Source organism: Rhinopithecus roxellana, chromosome 14 (genome assembly GCF_007565055.1).
Source record: "Rhinopithecus roxellana isolate Shanxi Qingling chromosome 14, ASM756505v1, whole genome shotgun sequence".
In the NCBI taxonomy this organism is placed as follows: Eukaryota; Metazoa; Chordata; class Mammalia; order Primates; family Cercopithecidae; genus Rhinopithecus; species Rhinopithecus roxellana.
The window spans coordinates 102,753,753-102,781,291 of NC_044562.1; the positions used below are offsets into that span (position 1 = coordinate 102,753,753).

General features: G+C 34.9%; 1 protein-coding gene across 16 annotated transcripts in view; it reads right to left on the minus strand.

Annotated features, from left to right (window-relative positions):
- The window catches only part of SLC4A10 (solute carrier family 4 member 10), a 391,444-nt gene that overhangs the window by 20,907 nt on the left and 342,998 nt on the right, over positions 1 to 27,539 (minus strand). For all 16 annotated transcript variants that reach the window (XM_030916975.1, XM_030916973.1, XM_030916978.1 and 13 more), the window contains 7 exons: positions 22,358 to 22,463; positions 16,920 to 17,081; positions 15,381 to 15,494; positions 13,775 to 13,936; positions 7,359 to 7,610; positions 6,081 to 6,149; positions 135 to 308 (listed from right to left, as the gene is read on the minus strand). In XM_030916975.1, coding sequence (XP_030772835.1) covers positions 135 to 308; positions 6,081 to 6,149; positions 7,359 to 7,610; positions 13,775 to 13,936; positions 15,381 to 15,494; positions 16,920 to 17,081; positions 22,358 to 22,463 — 1,039 coding nt within the window. The remainder of the gene's footprint in view (positions 1 to 134; positions 309 to 6,080; positions 6,150 to 7,358; positions 7,611 to 13,774; positions 13,937 to 15,380; positions 15,495 to 16,919; positions 17,082 to 22,357; positions 22,464 to 27,539) is intronic.

The window sequence follows — 27,539 nt, forward strand, 5'->3', positions numbered from 1 at the left end:
TTTTAGTGCCAAAAGTTATATTTTCCAATAATTGTTCAAAATGACTCTGTTGTTCCAGTTTCAGTTCATGTGTTTGTTTCCAAAGAGACCAGCAAATCAGAGAAAGAGAAAAAGAGTTGACAGAAGTTTCATACCATCATGGGAAAGACAATAGCAGCTCTTGAAACTTTTATTATCCACAAAAGGCCAAGGCAACTCATCTGAATAATCGTGAAGAGATGCACTTTTCGAAGCGGTACATGCCTTAGGTATATAAAATCTGGTTGATGTTTTGCAGGCATCCAGAAGAGCTTTATCCTATCAAAGAACTAAAAGATTAAACAGATTAAATTGTTTTTAGGTGTAAGACAACAATAAAAGTAGGACAAGTTGATGTTTAATATGGTCCAAAATTTTAGGTTAAATGACATACCTGGATAACACTAAGTTGATACCTGGGCATCAGGACAATGGGATTGTTATGCTTACCCTCTGAAACACTACAATTTCAGTTTAATAATAGCCCACATTTTCTTGAATATGGAGATGGGTTACAATTAGAAGAGTTTAAAAATAGAAAGCCAATGTTAAATATTGCTACCTTGAAGAGTGGAGCCCTGTGAAGCAAAACATAACTACCATCTTCTTTTTCCTTGTCACATCACAAACTCTTCCTTTATTTGCCCCTCAATATGGGGATTCCTGGACTTGCATTCTCTGTCTTCTTTTCTCCTGGAATAGTTCATCCATACCCATGGCTTTGACCTTCACATACTTGCTAATGATTCACAGACCTACATCTCTGCCTTAGCCCTCTCTTGGGTTCTAAACCCTTATCCAGCTGCTAAGTACGGTATTTTAACCTCCTTATTTTGACTCTGCTGTTTTGACTTTGCCTGTTTAATCCCCAACAAAAGTTTAGATGCTGTCCTTATGAACACAAACATCTTAACCATAAAAATTTAACCTAAATAAATTTTTGTTAATAAAGTATGTTCCACAGCAAATTTTGTTAACTCTATTTAATTTCTTGATTAACTTTATATGCAGCACTGTCATTTGCATATTTTCAGTTGTATTTTATTAAAATAACTTTCATCTCAATGTTATTTCTGTTTCAATCTTGTCATAAAGATAGTACATAGTATTACATAAAACTATTGTTATTATGTTACAGCTTTGACTTTGAGGGCTTTTTTTTAATCAAGCAAACCAATTTTTCTCAATTTGAATTTTATAAATTAAATGCACACAGGAAGCTTAAATCTTTAATCACATTTTATTTACTAACAAATCATACTACATGATAGTTTTATTTTATGTAGATTGTTTGGTTTATTGTTCTTCGGCCAAGTTTTGCAGTTTTCAGTGTTTCCAATTAGAGGCGATTATTTAGAAAATAATGGTTTCAATCACTGTCAGTCACTGTTTTATTTCATGCCATCTCTACACTAACATCCATTACGTATTTTCAAAAAGTAATATTAGATATTTTTAACTAATTTATTTTAAAAACTATAGGCAATTCTCATCAAATATGTCAAATTAATATGCAAAGGAACAGTTGTCCATTGAGTCAAAATGTTAGAGTCAAAACACCCTGTTTCACCAGGACCTGCTTGTATATATAGTAAGAATCTCAAACTCAACATAAACCTATCTTCCCTTCTGTGTTCTGTGTCTTATGGCATGACATGGCCTTCCTTCCCTCCGTTATCTAAATAAGAATCGTACATACATTAGTTCATTCCCCGACCATTCATTTATTCATATTCATTTATATATTCCAAAAACATTATTGAAACATTATATGCAGACTACTAAGTGCTGAACTCATTCCTGACTACTCTCTCTCCATTCTGTCCATGTATGTGTCATTAGGTTTTAAAACTTCTATTTCCTAAATATTATTTAAACTTAAAAGTCATTAAATAAACAAAAACTTGGTGCACGGTAGAGGTAGGAATAGGAAAGAAATAAAATAAAATCTTCTGGCTTACAATGGAATATTTCCTTTTCTATAGAACTAGTTTTTCCCAGCCACCATTTCTCCATTTGTGAAGCTATGTTATTGCATAAGTGTACTTCAGTGTGTGGGTGCTTCAATTGTTATTGTTTAAATGGCACATTTGCTTTACTTTGGATTCCTGAAGTGTTGGAATGAATATAGATGTGGGTATATAGCTGAATACAGAAACAGCATTCATGAGAACACTGTGATCTGTTTTTTCTGCCATGTTTCACAGTGAGAAGCTCAGATAATAAGTTTCTTAATATTGCCAAACAAGCAGGTAACATAGATTCCTTCAACAGGGTAAGAGAGTAACATGCTCCTGGAACTGTTGATATTCAGCATATATTTAAATAATAATCATCATCATGACAAATGTATTCTGAGTTTTACATTTGGTTTTTATTATATCCTAGTATCAATATCACATTTCCCCACCCAGTTAGCTACAATTCCAAATAGGAATTTCAACTTCCTGGGCTTGGGGTCACTTACACTTTCACAAACCCTGTTTCTCAGTGTGAGACCCTGTTCGTCAACGTGTGCCCCAGCTTGCTGTTTCATTTGTGTTCTTTAAAACTCATTATATTTAACTCATGGGCCTTTGATAATGTTTTCTTCAATTTTCATTTAAAAGATTCACATCCCAAATAACTCCAAAACTTTACATTCTTGTTTAATTCTAAACCTCATGGGTATAAAATCATGTGGAATTAGAGGGAAAAATCTGTTGAAACCTATCATCAAAATGATTTTACTTTGTTTCTTAAACTTCTGCTGCTGTATTTATGTGAGCCTGGGGCCTAATAATAAATACTTTTCACTTACAGATGAGATTAGTACTCATGAAACTTTTGCCAAAGGCAAAAAAATAAAAAAGGAAAAAAGAAAAACAAATATAACAAAACCTCTTTAGTATTCTTCTCTAATGCCTTACAAAACCAATTCTATCAAACTATACTTTTCATACATGAAATTTTAAATGAGCAAATTATATCTAATTTGAGTAAAATTAAAATACACCACATGGCTCAATCATCTCCCTCTCCCAGTTAATTGTTTCCCAGTGTCAGGATGAAGAGTCAGTCATACTATCAATTTTGGGTGTTCCGTGACCTGCAATGACTTCATACTTAAGTTTGCCTCAGACTGGCACCCAGTACCGTCTTAAGGCCTAAGTGCTGCTGCTTCTTCCAAAGTCAGAAGCTGGTTAGTCATTTGCTCAGGAACAGAGATCCTGCGCTGCCTGTCCTGCAGGTTAACTATCCTCTTACATGCTATGAAGAGCAGTGAGTCTGTGTCACAGAAAAAGCCGCAATTTATTTTTGCTTTTCAGCTGACAAAATACTATATGATAAATAAGCCTCTAGTCTCTTTTTTCAAGAACATTGGAGTGTTGGGCTAAATAATGTTAAATTATAAGACAAGATTATTCAAGGGAAAATTTAAGTACAAATCTATTAGTTTGCTAGGACTGTCCTAAAAAATTACCACAACTTGGTGGTTTAAATCAATAGAAATATATTCTTCCACACTTGTGGAGGCCAGAAGCCTAAAGCAAGATATTGGCAGGGCCACACTCCCTTTGAAGGTCTTAGGGGAGAAAACTTCCTTGCGCCTTCCAGCTCCAGGTGGCTCCTGGCACCCTTGATTAATGGCAGCAAAACTCTAATCTCTTTCTCCTTTTTTTTTTTTTTTTTTTTTTTTTTGTGAGACAGAGTCTCCCTCTGTCATCTAGGCTGGAGTGCAGTAGCGTGCTGGGTTGAAGTGATTCTCCAGGTGGCTCCTGGCACCCTTGATTAATGGCAGCAAAACTCTAATCTCTTTCTCCTTTTTTTTTTTTTTTTTTTTTTTTTGTGAGACAGAGTCTCCCTCTGTCATCTAGGCTGGAGTGCAGTAGCGTGCTGGGTTGAAGTGATTCTCCCATCTCAACCTCCTGAGTAGTTGGGATTGCAGGCATGCGCCACCACACCCAGATAATTTTTGTATTTTTAGTAGAGACTAGGTTTCGCTGTGTTGGTCAGGCTGGTCTCAAACTCCTGACTTCAGGTGATCCACCCACCTTGGCCTCCCAAAGTGCTGGGATTAGAAGTGTGAGCCAACTATGCCCGGCCTTCCTATATCTTCATATGGCCTTCTTCCCTGTGTCTCTCTGTGTCCTCTCCTCTTCTTCTTCTTCTTCTTCTTTTTTTTTTTTTTTTTTTCTTGAGACAGAGTCTTGCTCTGTTGCTCAGGCTGGAGTGCAGTGGTGTGATTTCCGCTCACTGCAACCTCTGCCTCCTGGGTTCAAGCAATTCTCCTGCTTCAGCCTCCCGAGTGGCTAGGACTATAGGCGTCTGCCACCACGTCCAGCTAATTTTTATGTTTCCAGTAGAGATGGGGTTTCACCAGGTTGGCCAGGATGATCTTGATCTCTTGACCTCATGATCCGCCCACCTTGGCTTCCCAAAGTGCTGGGATTACAGGCGTGAGACACACTGCACCCAACCCCTCTCCTCTTCTTATAAGGACCACAGTCATTAGATTTAGGGCTCACCCTAAATCCATGATTATCTTGTCTTCATATCTGTATCTAATTACATAGGCAAATAGTCTATTTCCAAATAAGGTCACATTTTGAGACGCCAGGTGGACATAAATTTTCAGGAAACACTCACTATTCAACCAATAACAGTATCATAAAAGAAATATGTGGGAAGAATTTGCCTACAGCTTCTGTAAACATTTAGAATACACTTGTGGAGGTTTTAAAATGTGTCCACAAATTCTTTGATACTCTTCTCTTCAAGAGATAAGAGTCTCCTTTTTCCCTTCACTTGGGTGCAAGCTGGACTTAGTGGATAGCCTCTAACAAATAGAAAACGTGGAAATGACCATGTATGACTTTGAAGACTAAATCAAAAAGCACTTTTCATCCTTTCTCTCTCATTCTCTTCTCCTTCTTTCTCCTCTCTCTCTTTCTCGCTCTCTTTCTCTCTCTCTCTCTCTTTCATATTGTTCACTCTGAAGGAGTTACATTCCATGTTTTGAAGACACACTAAGTATTCCATGGAGAGGCTACTGTAGCAAAAGACTGAGTCATCCTACCAACAGGTAGAAAGGAACTGATGCCCTCATGCCCACAGTTGTGGAATAGCCATTTTGGAAGCAGATCCTCCAGCACTATCAAACCTTCAGATGCTGTGGACCTCGTCCACACCCTGACAGTGACCACATGGGACATCTTGAACCAGAACCATCTGGCTGATCTGTTGCCAAATTAGTGCCTAAAATATTTATTTAACCAATACTTACTTAAATAATGCACAAAGTTCCCCTTATACTTGAAACTGCCTATATCTTTATTTTAGTCTAATTTTAAAAATAATCTTATAAATATAACAGTAAAACAAACAAAACAAGGTGTAAAAACCCCAGGATATCACTATCTCAACAAATTGTTTTTATTTCTACATCTTCCTTTACAACCCATCTCAAACTCATAGCTTTATAAACTTATGGTCAGTAGTTTCTTACTTTGTATTATGTCGTAAGCATTTTTGCCATGTTACTTTTGTAGTTCCTAAAAGTACATTGGAACTTTAACTGATTAAAAAATTATCAATTTTCAGTGAATATACCATAGGTTACTTAATTATTTTACCGCTGTTAGAGAATTGGGTTGTTTCCAATATTTTACTAGTATGTGTTAAAATGAACATCTTTGTACATAAAGATTTTTCCTATTCTTACCAATAGATGTCCATACACATGATTAAAGTGTCAAATATTATAAATATTTGGATATGTATTGAAATATATAGCTATGATTTTTCTAAAATTGCTGTAAAATCTAAGCCTCTTACAGTTTTAATATACTTACGATAAATAAAATTACCATAAGTTTATGAACCTTAGATGCTGGAGAGAATCTTCTTTAACTTTTGTAACTCTTCAAACAAGTTTTGAAGAAAAACAAGTTTGAAGAAGTTTAATTGTGGTCTAAAAGCTGTTCCTCAGGTGGCATCATTTTCTTAGCTGTCACATGATTTATCAGTAGATCTTAAGATGAGTCATCACAGATGTGCCTGTAGTACTGTAAGTAATTTACCTGAATTCCCTTTAGAGATGAAGCACCCATATAAAGAAACACTCCATATAGCACTGGCATGGGAATAAACTGTAAAAGAACAATTGGAGAAAAGGCACAAATCATTTTCAAATATATTGTGGTTTTGCACTTATCAAAGAAAAAAACGGGGAAAAAAGGCATTTTTGAGTAGAAACAGTGTAGTACAGATTCAGAAGACATGGATTCAAGTTCCAGCTCTAGCGCTTTTTAGCTGTGTAGCCTTAGGGAAGTTACTTAAGCTCTCTGTGCCTTAGTTTCCCAATATCTAAAAGGAGATGATAACAATAGGGTTGTTATAATTATTTAATAAGTCAAAATCTATTTTTAAAAACCATGTAGTATATAATGAATAATAATACTATTATTATGCCACTTTAGAGACAATTTGAATTTTGTTTTACAAAGATATTTGGATTAAAGCTAAAGAATGAAGCTAGCATTTAGATGTGTTTCCTGCATCACGCCAGGTATTTGTAAATATATGGATTACTCAGATTTTCTCTTTTTATTGGAATAGTTCACCATCATCTTATGTCTATAAGATAATTACTTACATAATTCTTGCAAAGGAACTTCTGTTAATGATCAAATACTAGTAAACTAGTAAATGATTAAATAATTTAATTAAAATGTCAAATTATATGCAAATAAAATGTGTTGTAATTTATAGCACAATTAACACACTTTGGAAATATCTGACAAAATTACATGACAAAATAATTACTCGTTAATCCTCTTTAAAATAGATTTCAAGTTTTCTGTGGAAAAGAAATCAGTATATGCAAAGATGATGTCCAGACAGTGGTTTTATAGAGCACTTAAAATGGACCAGGCTCATTCCTTCACCTCTATATTTTATTAATAGTAAGTAATATTAACTGTTAATATATTTATCCATTGACAAGAAAATAGAATCTTTATAAATGCCTGTAATGAATTTGGGTCACAAGTCAGTCAGAAACAATGAGTGATTTTTTCCCATAGCTTGATCACCATTTCAAAATTGTTACAATAATTTACTCATCAAATTTTACTTTGCCAGACTAAATTTTTATGTATTTAACGGTTTTAAAATATAGGACATAATTTCCCTCCCTTAGGTTATGAAGAATTATATAAACATGGTTAAGAAATTCATCACTTTCATCACATGCCACACAATATTTGCAAATTTATGGCTCAGATTCAAATGAAAATATTAAATTATGATAAATATATTCTTCTTTCTCTCAAGTTCATAAAGACAGATTTCGTTACCTTCAGAATACTGGTCATAAAGACTGATGAACCCATAAGAATAAAAATCATAAGCCCTGTAACCCTTTGCTCCCGAATGCCGAGAAATTTGGGTTGTTCTCCTGGAGCTGAACATTCTGATTCCAGTTTTAGGCTATTGACATGAGTGATGGAGAGGACTGTGGCAGCCACAAACCATGGCAGGCCCATGATGGAGCATACACCGAGCATGACAGCCACCATTAATAGGTCCAGATGGTACCCACAACCTTTCTGTTTAAAAAAGAAAGAAAGAGAGAAAGAAACTGTGTCAACAACAGGGCTAAGGATGGCCTGATTGCGAATAGAAACCACTTCCTGATGATACTCAACAAGCCCTTCATATCAGATCTCCTGGAGTAAACTCTTAAACAAACACTCAGTTTCCAATTGCCCTCTTTTGTCTCATTGGATGACTTTTATTAGAAAAAATAATATCATGGAGCCTAAGCTCCCCTGTATAGTCATTTTTTCCTTAATATAGTGCTATCTTGTTCTAATTTGTTTAAGTTTCAACACTAGACAAATTAAGCCCCTCCTTAGAAATCACAGTTTTTTGTTTTCTATTTCCTCTGTTATGCTACTCCACTGTCAATGACTTCCAGGTGTTGCAAACTAAGTGCTCCCTAGGCCCAGATAGGAAATGTAAAGGAGGAAAAACAGGTGCAGTGGGGTGTGTGGAAACTGCCCTCTTGCACAGACAGGGTGTTCTCGGAAGAGGGAAATCAAAGATCGGGAAGAGCACTCCCTCCCCATCCTATAGGAACCAAAAGTGTAGAGCCACAGAAGCAGCCAAAGGGTTGGCCTATTTTATGTTCCACCTTTCCTTTTTAATTTTTAGTGACTGCTTCATGAGAGGCAATATAATAAAGTGGTTAAGAATATAAGTTCTGGAGTCAGACTGCCTGGAATGAAATGCTAGCTCAACCAATAAATCACTTAAGCTCTTGTGCCTCTTTTTCCCTATCTGAAAAATGATGATGATGATGATAGCAGAAGGCACCTCACTGGACTGTTGTGATAACTAAATTAGTTAATGTTGTAAATAATTTAGAATAATATCTGTTGAATAGAAAGCGACCAGAAAATGTTAGGTACTATTATATTCTAATGGTTAAGCAATAAATGTTTCTTTTGTACTCATTAGGTTTCAAGGCTCCTTAATAAAACTATTAATATGTTTCTTAAGAGCAGATAACTTATATAACTTCTTAGTATTTCCTCTTGTTTTTAGCACAATCATTGGCACACAATAAGCAATCAATAACAGTTGCAAATTGACTTTTGAAAACAAAATATGCATCAAACATTTCAGAATCAAATTTAGTAAGTGTAATTTTAAAATAAATACAGCAGTTAAATTTGTTATTACGATCATGAGCAGAAATTACCAATTCTTCTAGGAGAATAATAGTCTTTTTTTTTTAGCAGTAGTTTTATATAACTTCAAGCAGTTTGCAGTTAATATGAAAGCTCTTATAGCCTGGAGTGTGAAACACACTGTTGCATATTTGTCATGGTAGTCTTTTCTCTGTGATTTTGTTTTCTTAGTAAGAAGATTCTTAAACTCAGTTGTACTTTCTTTCCTTTCTGCTCATCCCTTCCAAATTATAAAAGTGCAAGAGATGATAGTGAGGAGAAAATGAGAGTTATGTACCTAAGGACCTGTTCCTCCTATGTTGGCACCAAAGCAGTGGTACCCTTCATTGGCTCAGCTTACTGGGGCAATGCTACAATTCACCAAAATGTCTAACTCAATTTCCTGAATGAATGTGACTCTGGAAACTTTTCTTTGCAAGTAACTCAAGAAATAATTTGATTAGTAAGAGCTGAAGAGTAGGAAGAGAAACTGCCTGGTGTCAGCATAACCAAAAAAGCATAGGAAAAAGCTTTGCCAGGACCGTAATATTGTACCTTGGCCTTTTGTAAAACATTTTGGAAGGTGTAATTCCATAGAATAGAACTCAGATTTTGGTCCCTTTAAAGGACAATGTCTTAAGCAGCTTGAGAAGTGTTTTGTCCTAGCAACTCTGGAGGGACAAAGATGTAGAACAGTGAAGGACCTCATACTTAAGCCTCTGCCTCTAAGGGAGTACAATGTGAATGCTGCTCCTTTGGAGCTGTTTTGCAAAATTGTGGTACTGCTAAGAGAAAACGAAAGATGTAAGAGGAGCCAGTGGCTGTGAGAGGAACATCAGAGGAGGGCAGAAGACAGGGGGCCTTGAGAGTCAGGCTTGTACTTTTTAGCACACCTGGACTTTCTTAGAGTCCACATTCATACAGCTCAATAGTATGAGGGAGACCTTCGTCATGATAGTGATTTCCAATAGCTCTTATTGAATGTTTAAAAAATATGATACAAATGTAAACAGTGGGATTTGAATTGCAGGAAGTGGCCAAAATAATTCTTTCAGAGGAAATAATTTCTTTTCTAAATTCATAAAGCTAGCTTTGTAATGTATAAATATATAACAAAAGCAAAAATATAATTTCCCCTAATTATGCTGTACAACAATGGGAGCATCTTGATTCAATGTAAACCAAAGGAAATAAATAAAGCAGTTCTTGCTCTTCCCCTAACTAACCAGTATCCTTCTTGCCTTTCATTTAAAATGTCTTTAAAAACTTGGACTTTGTAACAAAATTATTAGCTGATAGGCATGCCAGCCAAAGAGAAGTACCCCTTTGTCAGAGAGAGAACTCTACACCTTCTAACATATTTCTGTAGATTTTTTTCTCAAATAAAGACAGAGCTAGAGCTTTTATTCTCACATTCATCCATGAATCACAGGAAATGGACATATGGGAGGAAAAGGGAGCATAGCAACAGGTGATGCTACACCAGACCCCACTAAAACCAACATGCAGCAAGACAAGAGGCCAGCCAAGAGGACCATCTGATACCCAGATGCCACTGCTGAAAAAATTCATTTCAAAGCTTGGCAGCAATTTCCTGCATCTGTCAAGTTAACCACATAAAAGACTATAGATTGACATGAAGAACCAGGCTGACAAAGAGGGCAAAAAAGAACATATCAAATGCCATAATCATCAAGAGAATATGGTGCCAAATGAATGTTGCAAATGCATTCATTTACTCAAGTGATCCGGGATTGTATTGCTGTTTATTAAAAATGATGTCAAAAGAAGCCTGAACTGTCTACAGAAACATGTAGAAAAGCCCACAGTTGTATCTTAACAGAAACTTTCTTTTTTATAAGATTATATCTCTCTTTTCACATTTAGAGAATGTGCTTTAAAAAACCCAAGTAGATATTTTTAATGCTTTTCAAAGGGATTCAGTTAACTTATGCCTAATCCACTTCTCCAAGGGAGAAACAAACAAACAAACAAATGCTAGAGAGAGTATGGATTTATATGTACATTTATGTATAATATACATGATACTTCACATTCTCAAATTTTTATATTTGCCTCTTCTTTCACTCTGGAGCCATCCGAAGGATAACAGAATGCAATGAGTTCGAGTTTTACTAATTTTGAGCTCCTGCATTCTTCGGGAGTAGTAAATCACCGATACAGTGCAACACAGCTTTATTGTGTACATAGTGACACTCATGAAAACAGTTTTTTTTTTTTTTTTTTTTTTTTTTTTGAGACAGAGTCTCACCCTGTTGCCCAGGCTGGAGTGCAATGGTGCAATCTCAGCTCGGTGCAATCTCAGCTCACTACAACCTCTGTCTCCTGGATTCAAATGATTCTCCTGCCTCAGCCTCCCGAGTAGCTGGGATTACAGGTGCCCACCACCACGCCCAGCTAATGTTTGTATTTTTAGTAGATATGGGGTTTCACCATGTTGGCCAGGCTGGTCTCTAACTCCTGACCTCGTGATCCACCTGCCTCGACCTCCCAAAGTGCTGAGATTACGGCGTGAACCACTGTGCCTGGCCAATAAAAACATTTTTATCAGCATGAGAAATATCATCTAAAAGAAAACCAGCTACTAGTTCTGGCAATAGAGGTGAAGAAAAAGTAAAAAGATCTAAAATGTGTTTGGGAGAGATAAAGAATGAAAAGAGGAATTCTGAGTTGATTTGGGTATATGTAGACTTAGATACATGATGTGGAGTCTACCAAGTGTTTGATACACAAACTACAAAACATGATTCATTAAACAATTTCGGGGAATGCTCCAACCAAGGCAAAAATGGGTTTCTTAAGTGAGAAAAGAAAATTAGTAAAAGCTGAAAATGCTTTCACAAGTGGTTAGCTTGTGGTCTGGTGATATACTCAAGAAACACATCTTTTAGTGAAAATGTGGTTCAAGTCAAAGCCAGGAGACTGCAAACATTTCAGTGAAGCGGGGAGAAGTACTATGGAACAAACCGTTACTCTGAGTAAATAACATTCTGAGAAGGTGATTTTGTTGTTGTTAACGGGAAACCCAGTAGCATCAGACCACACTCTACAGAAGCTTAAGGAAATAAGAGTTATAGGCCCAATAGGGATTCAATGTAGACGAAATACATCTTCACTGGAAGAAATTTGCTTTTAAAGTATTCATATCTAAGGAGGAGGATGGAGAGTTCCGATTCGCAGTGGCCAAGAACGGGCTGACTCTTCTGCCTGTGGCCGTAGAGCAGAGTTTATGATTAAGCCAGATTTGCTGTATCATTTACCAAATCCAGAGTAGTAAGGGGCAAAAATATGAAACTTTTGACTACATAATCATTTCTTTGCACAATAAAACAGATTTAGTAATGTAGCCTTAGGTTTATTTCAGTGACAAAAATAGTTCTAGTTCTGCATTTAATTCTATAAATGCAAGTACTTGAAAGGATCAAAACGCTTTATTACATTTTTGTTATTCCACAGTATATGTGAAGGGGGAAATTAGTGTATTTGTCGGTGTGGAGCTTTGGAAAGGCTGTGAATGTCAAGGGCTCATGAAGAACATGGAGTAAGAGCAAGTGTCATGTGATTTATAAGGTTGAGGGCCTAGAAAAGGGCAAAGATTCAGAATGCCCAGGAAGGTAATAACAATCTCAGCACACATTTCACTTCCACACTTTGTTTTAATATGATTCCACTTACAACAAGAAAAAAATGCTGCCTGAATCCATTTAACTGATGGCCCTTACAAAGGATAATTTTTTCAGTGGACTCACTAGAATTTCTGCCTAATTATGAAGGCTAAAAAAGTCTTTTTTGAAAGGTAAATAATAATTATATGGCTTACTTTCTTCCTAAAACAGTTTTTTAGTTGATTTTTAAAAATGTGTCATTTAAAAAAATACATAAAGTTGTGAGAATTCTGAAGTTACATTCTACAAAGAGAATGAAGAATGTCCTTTGCTTTCAGATAGACACACATTCTCTCCACCATATACTCAAAATTCCTTCTTCGTAAGATTTATTGCAAATAAGTGTGCTTTCTTACATTTATGTTATTATTGTTATTAAAAGCAATGGCAAAAACCACAATTACTTTTGCACTAACGTAATATATTGCATCAGGGTTTAATCAGAGATTTTTTTCATCTTTCTAACATTCTTATAAAAGAAATTCTATAAAGCATGATTTCTGTTGCTCTGACAGTGATTTTTTTCTCCTAGAGTTTAAAGGGTATATGAAAATGGCTGGCAATTTCCCCATGATACGAAAACCAAAACAAGATTGTGCATGTTCTGTTTTTACAAGGTTTGATGCAGATTATTTTTAACCATTTAATGATTTCATTGACTTTAGTTAACATATTCCTGAAAGTAAGTGATAGTGCTTACATTACAAATCTCAGGCAAACTGCATACCAGTGAACAATTTTGATGATTCACAACTGCAAAATGGCAAGGTCAGAATGTAACCAAGACATATCTATATTTATTTATTCTTTTTATAAAAGAGACAGTGAAATCTGCAATAAAACTCAAAGATGTCACTTCCAAACTGTGACGTTTATGTCTGGATTTTGTTGTTATAGGCAGAAGGAAAAATAATTAAACAAAATGAGAAATAGTTGAAGTTGTAATTTATTCTGATAATGAATTAAATGTAATATATACACTTAGGGTTAAATAGAGGAATAGAGGAATCTCAGATGTAAGACAAGTTGGTATGGTTGTACTTCACCAGAACAGATTGTTATTTCACTAAAATATGCTAAATATGATAAAGTTAGAACTTTGACAATTTTTTTTATTTTATGCCTTGGAGGTGAGTTCTCAGACTTGAGCTTAGCCAAGTGCTACAAATAAGTAAATTCTCAAATCATTGTAAGACCAAGTATCTTGTAAGACAATAAAAATTATACATCTGAAAACGTTATTTTATATATTTCACTGTACAAATGAATAAGAATACAGGAGAAGTCAAATGAACATCAGTTGATATCAGTTAAGTCATAATGATTTACATTAAAATGGATGTTAAAATATACCTTTAGCTTATGCTCTTTTCTGTTGATGATGACAGCTGTAATCTGTTGGTCCATAAAAATTAGGATAGTACAAAGCAGAGCTGGAATTATAGCAGCTATTACTGTCCACCATGGGTTTGGACCTAAAGGTGTAACAAACCAGCCACGATCATCTCTGGTGGGCTGTATAAAATAAAGGATGTGCATAGTTACGAACTGGATTAATGAATACTTGATCAAATTAAGTCTTACAGATGCTACCAGGAAAGCCCTAATTATAAACAGAGGAGCTGAGTGGGCTACAATAAATAATAATAATAATACTCATAAAGCACTTAAAACCATTCTAAGTATTTTAAATATTTTAACTCATTTTTTTTTCTTCACAACACTCTAAAGATGACACAGAAAAGAAAATTGAGGCATAGAGAGATCCAGTAACTTGCCCAAGATCTCAAAGCTAGTACGTGGTAGAGATGGGATTTAAACTCTGACAGACTTGTTGAAAAATCTGTGTTCTTAATCAATACCTGTATTAAATAAAATAATATCAATATTTACCATTAGCTATTGGAAAATGTATTGAAATTTACAAATAGCACATTGACACATAGAACACTGTGCTAGAACTGAGATACAAAGATAAATCAGAGGCTTCTTTCAGTTTAGAATCAGAGACAGACATCTAAACAGAATACATCATTATGGTATTGTAACTGTTATTTTTGATGTGCAGAGGCTATTGAGTGGAAATGGAAAAAAAGATATTTGGTCACAGCAGAGGCTCAGGGAAGGGTTCCAAACATGACTGCTGACTGAGATGATTCTCAAAATTTCATCCTGACAAGAGTCCTATATAGAAGTCCCCAGCCCTGTTTGACAGAGAAAACAAAGGGGCGCTCCTAATCTGAAAAGCTGAAATCTGAAATGATCCAAAATCTGAAACTTTTGAGCACTCACATGATGCCACAAGTGGAAAATTCACACCTCACTTCATGTGATAGGTCACATATATTATTAAGAATAGTGTATAAAATTACTTTCAGGTTATATGTATAAGGTATATAGGAAACAAATAAATTTTGTGTTTAGACTTGGGTCCCACCCCCAACATACCTCATTATGTGTTTGCAAATATTTCAAAATTTGAAAAAAAAAAAAGAACTCTGAAACACTTCTGATCCCAAGCACTTTGGATAAGGAATGTTCAAACTGTACCTCATTAGTAACACGGTCAGAATTCTATTCCCAATCTATTTTTATCTGTTTTTCAAGCCTTGTTCACTGTAAAATTCTGCCAAGATAATCCTTTTCTCTTAGTTTCAAATGTTTCCTTATCTTTTAAGAATGTTATATATAGGTATTTCAACTGTCAGAATTGACAGGAAATTTTTTAAAGCAATTTTTATGTTTATAATTATTTATATTTTGTAATTCTTATTTTTTTAAACATTAGACCCCAATTTTAGCCATGCTGTGTGCATTTCATTTACTGCTCTTCTAATCTAAATTCTTTATATTTTCATGAAAATCCTAAGTACTAGGGTTATAGGTATCATCTAAATGAAGATTAGACCGAGAGAGATGGGGAGAGGGAGAGAGATAGTAAGTGCTATGATAAATTCACCTTGAAAACACTTGGTACTTGTAGTTTTGGAGATGGGATCCCAATGGCATAGTCAATTAAAACCATACACAGAATTGTAAGAAAGACAGCAAAGTCACTCACTATGGATCGAACCTAAAAATAATGAAAACACTTGTCACTTAAAGTAGCTATAAATATCAAGGAATACTCAGGAACATAATCTAGAGTCACACTTTATAAACACTTTATGACATAATATCATAATATTATATTTTATGCATACTATAAGATTACCATTAGCTCTGTCAGAACCTGAATATATATTTATGTATCACTGTCGTTAAGATTCGTACACACTCAACCTTTCCAGAATGAGGCATTATGGAATAGCTACATCGTGGTTGAGTTGTTTTCAATGTTTATTTAAAATCTAACTTTATGATGAACCCATGCATGTGAATATTCAGAACACAGAATAAGGTAGCATGGGCAGAATTTGGCAGATTTTAGGGATCTCTTTCACACAGGTAACATTTTAATATGATAAACTTGAAGCATCATAAAATAAAATTATCTGTTTTTATCAAAGAAACATAATGTTTTAGTTTCTCTAGAATATAAGCATGACAGTTGGGAATGTACACAACAGAGTGGGCAAATTTAAAATTGATTCTATGTGAGCCAATTTTTAAAGCCATTTCTCATTTATAAAGCCAATTCTGAGCAAATATTCACATACAATTATTATCCAGATCTAGTCTATTTTAAGATGCCTTTATGACATACACACAAGCATACACAAAATGCTTAAGATTATTGTTTCAGCTTATAAAAATGTTTTTGTATTACTCAGACTAAGTTTTTTTGGGAAATAAATGAATCTTCCACTTTAGAGAAGAAAGTGGTGACAAAAAAGAAGCCCCCTTCGGAAGGAACAGTTCTTGAAATATTTTCCCAGAGTGGAATTTTGATCATAATCTATAGCTCATCCCTAAGAAGCTTGTTTCCTTGTTTCTTTTCCTTTTTTAAAATTTTTTTTTGGCGGAATCAGACATTATAGGTGTTACTTTGTAGTGTTAAATATTGAACTAAGCTGTTTCTCTGTTTACTTTCCTTTCCAAATATGCAGATGCAAAAGTAGTGGGTTAGGGGGAGGGATTGACGGTTTAAACACTGAAAAAGAGAATATTGTTCCAATGAGTCTTGCGGGGGCTTCCCCAATTAGAGAATGTAACATAGGCTCCTCTGAGGTATCTGTCAGGCTGGAATAGTTCCCACTGTTCACTGGGCAAAAAAGTGACAATCAGTAATGCAGTGTGTGCTGTGAATTTCCAAAAACGTCAGTAGGAAAGTAGGAGTTGATCCGCGGGGTTTGCAGTTAGGAGAAAAGCCTGCATATGCACTCCCAGCACCTGCATCACAAAATTCTTTCTCTTCAGCCCCTCATCTCACCCCACAACTAACCTGGCAGCTCACTCACACAAAAGCCTTTCAGTGGCTCCCTTTATTACATCAATTACTCTTTCTTTTGTCCTATGTTATTTTACATTTAGATCAAGCAAATTATAGTCTAAGTACCTTGGTTGGAAAATATCTGCTAGTCTTGAACTGCTTCAGGGTGGCTGACAGAGTTACTGTGGAAAAGAACAGGATCACCGACCAAAATAGAACATCTGGAACATATGGGTGATCATGGCCACAGGCCCGTCCAACATACTCTCCATGCAATGATTTGCATTCCTGCCAGAGGAAGTAAAACAAATGGAGCTACTAAGAAAAAACCGGACACATTTCTTGCAGAAAACTAACACCTTCTGATCAATTGTAGTTCAGATGCTGAAGCTTTTCCTTTATGGCTCTCGCAATGATTTAACATTATGACTTTCAAGTTCCACTTGGATGGGTGGTGAGAAATATCAAAGGTTTATGAAAAATTTGAACATGAACCACTTTTTAAATTTAAATGTATACAACTAATTGATTTACCAATTAATTAATGTGCATTAAATCTAATACCTACTAAGTTCCTAACACCAGATGTATTGAAAATATGACATACGTAATAGTGATTGGTTACTAAGGTCAGACACTATGCCCAGCTATTTAAATACATCATTTAAATTACTTTTCACACCAATCCCATAAAATAGGTTCATGTTATTATCTATATTCCATGTCTGAGGAAACTGAGGCATAGAGGGGTTAAATAATTTGTTGTGGCCTCACCACTGGTGGGCAGCCGCAGACCTGTGATACAAACACGACTTCTGCAGTGAGATTATTATTGCTTATTGACGAAGAACAATGTTTTGTAGAATTATCTAGTCCAAAAGCTGCCAAGAAAGATGAGAAAGGCAACAAGAAAACTATGACATACAATGACTGAAATGAAATTGTAAGTCAAAGATGGGACTATCAAACTTGGATTAAAGAACAAATGAGATAAAATTACTACATGAGCAAGGCAAAGCTCATATTTACTATGACTTCTCCATGGGTTACTTTTTCTTCTGCAACTGTAGCTCTGTAAGAGCCTGAAGAATTATTTCTAATTACTGCCTTGGCCATGAGGTGGCAGCAAAGTCAAAAAAATTTTTTTTTTCTCCAGGAAAAACAGCATTTCAAACAAAATATTTTGAAAGAAAAAAAATTATTTTAAACTTACTTTGGTTTATCTTTTTAAAAATTAGATTACTAAAGTATTTTTACATTTCAAAACAGGAAATAATGGTTTAAACGATCCAGTGATCTCATTAGTCCTTGAGATATTCTTGCCCTGAACATAAATTGAATTGCAGAGAGATCTTGGAGAAAAATATGAACTCATAGATTGACCACAAACACAGAGTCTGCCTAACTTCAGGCCTGAAATTCTTTTTTTTTTTTTTTTTTTTTTTTTTTTTTTTTTTTTTTTTTTTAGCAATAAAATATTTTTAATTAAGATATGTACATTGGTTTTTTAGCCATAATGCTATTGCACACCTAATAGACTACAATATAGTGTAAAATAACTTTTCTATGTACTGGGAAACCAAAACATTGGTGTGACTTGCTTTATTGCAATATTCGCTTTATCACAGTGATCTGGAATAGAACTTGCAATATCGGCAAAGTATGCCAGTACTTAAAAATAGCACAGAATAGCAAAAACTAATAAAACCAATAAAAACAAAGCGCAAAAACGAATATTACAGCTATGAATATTAGTATAAACATCTGTTCTTACCTATGTATTAATCACTGGTGTTATGTACAAAAACTATTGATTTTTTTGGTGTGTAGTACCACCAATTCTGATAGGTTTTCAGTAGATTTTTCTGAGTATTCTAGATAGATGTCTATTGTCTACCTATAATGAAAAATAGTTCTTTTTTTTTTTTCGTTATAGTTTTACCAGCTAAATGTCTTGGCCAGAAACTTCTAGGGAAATATTAAATAACAGTGCTAACTGGCATCTATTTTATTCCTTTTGGAAATGCCAAATATATATTATGAGATTTGAAAGGTTTTTTGATTTGTTTCTATCATTTTAAATGTCCTTCCACTGAAATTCTTGTAGAGCAAAAAGTAAATACACTCCAAAGATTGTAGAATAAATCACAAATAGCTACACTGTCATCTGAAAACAAACAACTAGTAAAATCTACTTGGAGCTGCTAGTTACCCTAAGCCTGAGAGTCTTGAGAAATACAGTTAATATACCTTATCATTGTCTTAAAGAATCTGTCCCCTTTTCTAATTTAACTGCAAACATCTTCCTTGATAGGCAAAGTTAAATTCCAATTATTCATGTTAAGCTAATGCAGAGCACAGCAACTCGGCTAATTGAAAAACCACAGAAAAATCCCCCAGGCCTTAATTAAAGTTTTAATTTTCCTTCTTTCAAAATGCTGTAAAAATAGATAAGGTGGCAAAAATGAATCCTTGTGTTTTCCTTCCTCTTCTGCACCTGTCCAGAAATGCTAGCAGAGCAATTATTAAGCAATATAATGGGTAGCAAAATGGTTACATAGAAAAAGGAGCTAAAAGTTCCATGATAAACACGTTATCTAGAAATTTGTGAGCATCTTTTGTCATTTCTACAGGTATAAAAGTCATTTGGTGGGATCTTGTTCTCAATTCTTAAGAACATAGATGACATTTAAAGGATCCCTTAGCTGTCTTACACTCTATAATTTGCCAATGGCCTGCCTAGTTACATTAATTTAAAGCATATTTGAAAATGTTATTTATTTTCTCTTTGGGATTAAACAAAATGCTAACTTTAAAAAAGAAAAATTGTGACCTGCTAAATTCAACATTTATTTTCAGTTTTATACTAATTGTATCCCCAACACACACACGGAGGCAAACACACATGCACCCATACATACATGCACACATACACACAGAGTAAGTCCTGAAATTTAGAAATGAAAACCAAATCCAAATCCTGCTCTCTTCTTTTGAGTCTAACATATGGTTTCAGTTACAATGGGTACTCAAAAAATGTTTGTTGACAAACTGATTTCTACTAATTACTCTTCAAACACATTCTAAGTTTCAGCAATTCTATAAGTTGGCAAAAATTAAGTTAGATAAAATAAGAAATTAAAGTTGGCATTAGTGTCCTGCCCCTTATATATGTACAAGCTAAATATGTAATTCAGGCAACGAAACACCAAACGCTGGTTAATTGCTTATGAATATTTTAAATCGTGCCTAAGGATTTCTTATAAAGGCTGATTTTTGAGATCATATATATATACACTTAAGTACTCTAGCTTGCCATAAATATGTGCATTAAATAGTAAGATGAAACTGTTTCAAAACAGACATTAAGTACTTTTATCAAATGTTTAACACTTACTATGCATAGAGCAGTTTGGGAGAATCAAAGAAAGCTAAAGTTCTTTGCCCTTGCTGAGTTGGCAAGGTATAAATTATAATTCATGAGATATGTAACAACTCAATGAAACATTACAGGACCTGCCAAATAAACAATATGTAAATTAAATGTTATATCACTATTTTAACAAAATTAGTTATAAAAGCCACTAGTTCAGTGCTTTATTAATAAAATATTTTTGATGACAGTATGAATATATTGAGGAAAAAGTCAGCATAAAAATTAGACAAAAATTTTAATGGTCTTTTTTTTTCTTAAACATTACAAGATTGTTTTCCTTATATAGTATTCCCTCTGGTGATAAAGACTGTTTCTGGTCAAGATTAGCAATTATCCATTGCAAAAACTGCTTTTAACTAATGAAAACTAATATGAAAATTTCTGCCAGAATGTTAGCACCTAATACAAAACTTTTTAAAATGACAAAAAAAGAGAAAAAACCCAACAACCCCACAATGCTGTGTTTGCTTCAATTGTAAAATATTTTTCACTATTCCACTTGACCTTAAAACTTAGGGTATCTAACTCACAGCTAGCCTGAACACTGTGCTGTATGTCTGCTTCTTAGAACTCTAAAAATTCAGAAGTTTCTAATACATAGAATGCATATTATTATTTAGTATTAAATTATTCACATAATACAAAATACATATAGAATAAACTATCATGTTATATAACTTAGAGATGGGATCGTTTGGGTTTTCATATTGAAGAAGATATCAAGAGGCTCTGTAAACATAATATAGTCTACCAAAGAAAATGTAGACAGAAGACCCACTACTGATTTCATTAATCATGACCCCAGGTCTAAATTCTGAATAACTATAGTGTTTTTTTTCTTGATCAGCTCATCAACTCTTTTATTGCTCAGTTAAAATGGCTCTTTGAGTGGAAGCAGCCTGGCGATGTTATTTTTCTAGGAAAAAATAGGTGGAACTGAATAAATGTTAACAATAACAAAACAACAAAAGTAACTGAAGGCTTATTCTACAGAACACAACTAGGGTAAGAACAGAAGTAGTAAAATACAGGCCAAGAGAGAATTTTAAATACAGAGTAAGTAATTTGATTTCAATTTTGAAAGAGCATGTTCAATAGAGAAAATCAAGAAAATAGTCGATAGATCATATGCTCTTTACAAGAATCATGTTTAGAGTTTTATAATATCTGTACAACAAAAAAGATTTATATGTTCCCTAACTGGACCATTTACTAAAATAGTATGCATTTGATCAAATGAACTAGAACTCATATAGTTTTTTGCTGATAGTCATAATAAAATTTGAGCCTATATGGGTAGGTAAAGTGGCAGAAGGTTTGAACCTGTAATGTTTATAACTGGGAAGAGTAGAAAAGAAAGTAGGGCTACTCAGATTTTAATACTTATTAAAAGCAGAACACATTTTCAAATTACAAGATTTTATTGAACCAGAATTATAGAATGCAAATATTGATAGGTAAAGAGGCACAGACATTATAATAGATTCAGAAAAATAGAGAAATGCAGGTATGAAAAAAAAGAAATTATAAAGCAGAGAAATGCCAAAGGAAATAAGACAATGGCACAGGATTTAACTGTTATAGGTGAAAAAGCCCTTTCTTGAGTGGGAGATAAGAACAAAATGGAAAAAAGAAATATCTTGTTGAGGGAAGTGCCAGAATTTTGTGAAGAAAAGTGATATTTGTTCCTCCCAAAGACTTTAGTATTGACACTAGAATATTAGAAACATCCCCTTCCCCCAGCAGATCCGGAACAGCTGGAGCAGCATTACAGAGTAAAGTAAGAGCATTCTGAGTTCTTTACACAGAAGGCAGACTTAGTTCTGCCATATGGTTTCATTCAGGTCAACACCACTCATATTTAATGTGCTTTCAGTCCATCTCAGTCACATAATTCTGTATAAATGAGCTTTTTGAGCAATTCTGGTCTTCTATTAGAACAACCTTAATAATGAAAGATAACCCCAGTTTACTGATGAGCATCTGAAATGATGAAATTAAAATTCAAACATAACTATTAGTTTTATAATATTATGCATTCAAAAAAATTTTACTGTAATGGCAATAATTGAGTCACAATGTCAACAAAAGCTCTTAGGTATGACTTAATTTTCAATGTTTTACTTACTGACACAGTTAGATTCTCCCATATTATGTCAGAGGCAGAAATATTGGATTCCCTCCATTCCTTCAATGTATCATTGCTGGGATTATGCGGTTCCACACAGTTACACCTGAAAAGGCAAAATAGTGTCTTTTGTGAAATAAGTAGCTTTTTGTGACTGTACCAAAGAATAACGTATAATGGCTCAATTTTCTCCAGTCACAGCATTCCTCTATTTGACAGACAAGTAGTTAGGTTATCCTAAACTACTCCACAATAGACTATTTTCAAAAATCAAGAAGGATGGACTGTTAGGATACTAGACTACTCTACAGTGTTTCCTGGAATGAGAGCTCCTTATGACACCCATTTGGCCCTAAATTATAAGTCAAATAGAAAAATGATAAATATCCAAATCTACTGTTACTATGTAGTTAATATTGTAAAATCATATCAATTGAAATTAAAGGGGGTATTTAATTCATATTCTGAAGATCATTTATAACTGGCATATAATTCAAAATTAAGGTTGGCTGAAGGGAGAACTCTAGGTACCTGAGGATATATCAATGAGAAGAAGATATAGACAAAGATATCCACAAATTAATAGCCTTAGAAGTGAACTTTAATTTACAGTTTGTTTTCCAAAAATTCATTTGTAAACTTGCTATTTGCCCTTCAGAAAGCATTTTTGTATAGAAGAATTTAATAAATGGTGGTTGGTCTCCCAGATTAACCCACATACATCACATAACTTGTAAGTTCATTGGACCGCTCTTTTAGTGATATTAATTGTACTATAGAACCAAATTGCCATTTCTAAGGTTATTACTATAGAAAAACATCATATAGTTTCTACTTGATCTGCCTAAGCAACAGTCTTCTGCCTTCTACATCAGGAACTTAGTCTGTTTCACTTTACCACCACTTATTCATTCTTTAAATAGTTACTGTCTATTACTACAAAAAAACAAACAAAAAAAGAAAACCTGAGTTAGGCAGTACAGGCAGATATGGTTCTTGCTCTCACTAGGAAAATTGGAGGATTCCCCAGGGAGGCTCACTTGGAGACCCCAGAGAAACCTTAAAAACTGAGCTCATGTCCATGATGGAACAGTAGGTCAGCCACACCCAGTTACACCCCCTACTTTGCTAACCACCAGTAGGCTTTCATTCCTAAGGATTAAACAGAAACAAGCTCTTCTGAAAGACTTGCTCCATGGCTGATTTCAACCAACCATGTTACACTGCCCCTTGCTTTTTGTTGTTTCGACACAGCACCTGGTTAGCATTCCTTCCTTATAAGAGACCACTGAACATGGAGTGGTTCTGGCCAGTTTACGGAGACTGCATGTTGAGTCCTTTCATGTCCTCTGCTTCACCTTTTGACATATAGAGCTTAATATTAGTACATTTAAATGTTGTTTCCACCACGAAGTGAACATGGGACATATGTAACAGACATGTTAGCTTACTACATGTGTGCCCCCTTCATGAATATTCATAGCTCCTCCTATAGTCAGTTGAATATGTATGCTAAACCAATCCATTCAGTATGAATTCCTGTTTCATTTTTCCTCCTTCGAAGCACCTGCTTTTCAGTTTTAACCAGAGGCTCCATTTCCCACTTGCAGGTTGTGATACCCCCTTTTAGAAATAAAGCTCTCCTCAGTAATTTTGCTACTTTTTCAGTAGACATTAAAAAGAGAAAAAAAATTTAAACATGGAATGATTTTGAGCCTCTGGTGAAATGTTGAAAAGGAGAATTCATTTGATTGTGAAGTTAGGAACACTGTTGTTTTCTTTCCTTCACTATGTATTTTTCGAGTTATTTTCTTAGTGGTTGCTCTAAGGCTTATCACATATATCCAGCTATTCTGTTCTAGATTGTTCGGTTGTTTTTTACAATGTCCTGGGACATAAATTGCTCTGGGGGTCTGCTCCAATTAAATTCCAGCCTTTTTGCTGCAGTAGCCTTTTGTTTTTTGTTTTTAAAATATAGACAGGGTCTTGTTATGTTTCCCAGCCTAATCTCAAACTCCTGCGCTCAAGTAATCCTCCCACCTCAGCCTCCCAAAGTGCTGGGATTACAGGTGTAAGCCATGGTGCTCTGTCTGCTGTGGTCAGTGCTTGAGGTTTGTTCTGACCCAGGAGGGTTCTTCTTAGCTATCTCTTTTCCTGATTCTCTCTCATACACTAGCTGATCTGGTTTAGCTTTTCTTTCATGAAGCTACCAACCTCCTCTTAATTGCTTTCCATCAGAACTTACACTATTTGTGAGAATACCTTTATCTTGAACTTCCCTTTACTCTGCTTCAAATAAAGTTAGTCTTTTGCAAAGAGCTTCAGTGCTCCCACTGGGGAAAATCTTGGATGCATGGCTTCAGAACTAGGGATAGGGACAACATTGTGTTCCTCTGTAAGTGACTCCCCTGCTTTAGGAGGAGGGAGCTGAGCACGGGCAATAATCAGAGCCTCATCAATAACTGAGAACCCATACTATTCTCAGTGTCCCAGGCCTGAGGCTGAACCACCACCCTACGGGTAGGAGCTGGGTGAGAGAAGGGAGCCCCAATCTCTTGGATTCATCTAGCCAGAATTTAGCTTCTGGAGGGGAAGGGTGAAGGGACACAACAAATGCTGTCAGCCTTCTCCTCTTGGGAACATACAGTCGGCCTCAACTGGAAGCTGAGGAAGCCCTGTGTTCTTGACCAGTCTTGCCCAGAGTTAAGCTTCTGTCATGCTGAGCTGGGAGGAGAGGAAGGGAAGTGGGTCGTGACTCAAGTGCCTCGGACTCATTGTTCTTACCAAGATTTAGTACACTTTTTGGAATAAATGTTTCTTCATTTGCTGTATACCCTTAAGAAAATTTCCAGAGACTTTTCATGATTGCCTTTTAAAATACTTTAACCAGTACAGTTGTTTCACTGGGGAGAGGGTCTGCCGAGTTTCTTATACCGCCATTCTGGAAGTATATACTCATAATATTATTTGTAAAGTGCTATAGAAGTCATGACACTGGAGCCACGGAGAGGGAAGCACTGTACATTACTTGGTTCTATAGTAAATAATGCTTATATAGTTACCATTACACAAAGATTTCTACATTTTTAAATTTTTTAGAATTAATCTTTAGGCAAATTACTTAACACTTACCCATGGTTACAAAATAACATATGTTAATAGCCACTACAATAGAGCCAGGGGTGGGGATGTAGAAGGAGGAAGAGAATGTTGGGAGGAAAGGTGAGAATTATTCAACTGCTCTTACAAAATAGAATGTAAAGAGAGTTACCTATGGCTGATAGAATCAGAAATGGAAATCTACATATGTTATTTGTGGCTATTTACTTATAGCTACAGAGGTTACAGGAATGATGGAACTTAAGATGTGATATTATCATATTGAAAAGGGAGGTAGAGTGAAGAGGAAGGCTGGAGATAAGTGTAGAAAATTAGCTAAATCCGGTCAGGTGCAGTGGCTCGCGCCTGTAATCCCAGCACTTTGGGAGGCAGAGGCAGGCGGATCACAAGGTCAAGAAATAGAGACCATCCTGGCCAACATGGTGAAACCCTGTCTCTACTAAAAATACAAAAATTAATGGAGTGTGGTGGCAAGCGCCTGTACTCCCAGCTACTCAGGAGGCTGAGGCGGGAGAAGCACTTGAACCTGGGAGGCAGAGGTTGCAGTGAGCAGAGATTGCGCCAATGCACACTCTGCCTGGCGACAGAGTGAGACCTGTCTCAAAATAAAATAAAATAAAATAAAATAAAATAAAATAAAATAAAATAAAATAAAATTTAAAAAAATGAGCTAAATCTATATTTATAAGAGCAAAAAGTAAATTTGTCACACTTAACATTGGTAAAACAAGAAATAAAAATATAAGCATATTATTTAGAAATTTAGAGGGATCACTAAAAATAATTAAAAAAAAACTTTGTTAAAAATGTTGCCTTTGAGTGAACTGGTGCTTTTAATTATAATCTTCCTGCACTATTTGTGGGTTTTTTTTTCCCCCAGGATGTGTATGGACTATTTTGATAACAATAAAATGTACTTGAAAAAAATAATTAGTTCTTCTTGTGTCAGCCCTAAATTTGTTTTCTCATTTCAGAGTGTACAAATTATCTCAAAATCTCTCTTATATTTGCTTTGTCTCTTTTTTTTCTCTTCTAAAAGTTCGAAAGGTTTGCAATCATGGGAAAACCAGTTGAATATTTCTCTTGTATATACCATGCCCTCCTCAATGAGAATCATATGCCCAAGATATTTGGATTATTTTCAACAGCAGAAGGCAGCCTAGCATGTTATAGATTATAGATTATTATTATCGATAATAATATAAATTATATAATAATTATTATATTTATTATATAATAAATACTATTATCGATAATAATCTATAATCTATAATTATAATCTATAATAATAATTTATAAATATCAACTCTTATACACAAACTCTGATGTGATTTTGCATGTAATGAATCTTCACCATTTGTATATAAACTGTGAACTTAATTGCTGCATTGGAACAGTCTGACAGAACTGATCCCAGGCAATAGGCCTTGGTCCATAGTCTTCAGACTTCCAAATAAAGCTAACTTTTTAAAATGTAATTAATTAATTTTGGAGACAGGGTCTCTCTCTGTCTCCCAGTCTGGAATGCAGTGGCATGATCTCGGTTCACTTCAACCTCCTCCTCCCAGGTTCAAGCGATTCTCGTGCCTCAGCTTCCCAAATAGCTAGGACTGCAGATGATCACCATCATGCCTGGGTAATTTTTGTATTTTTAGTACAGGATGGGGTTTTGTCATGTTGCCAGCTGGTCTCCAACTCCTGGCCTCAAGCAATCTGCCTGCTTCAGCCTCCCAAAGTGCTGGGATTACAGGCATGAGCCAATGTACCTGGCCTGAAACTTTAAAAGCTTGATTTTTTTTTCTTTAGTCAACAGGGCTTCAACATATGAATTTGGGTGGGGTATGGAGAAAAATTCAGTCTATAACAATAACTCCCTGTTCTTTACTTCTCCTCCTTAAGACAGAGTAACCTTCAAGTAAGCCTCCACTTTAGGCTGTGCTTTCAGGGGAACCTAGATTGCAGTAAGTTTTATTCCACGTGTTTGGTAACATTGAAAGCTTAGGCATCTAGGCATTATGCACAATGCTTAATTAACTCAATAAAAAGTTAATGACTGCCATGC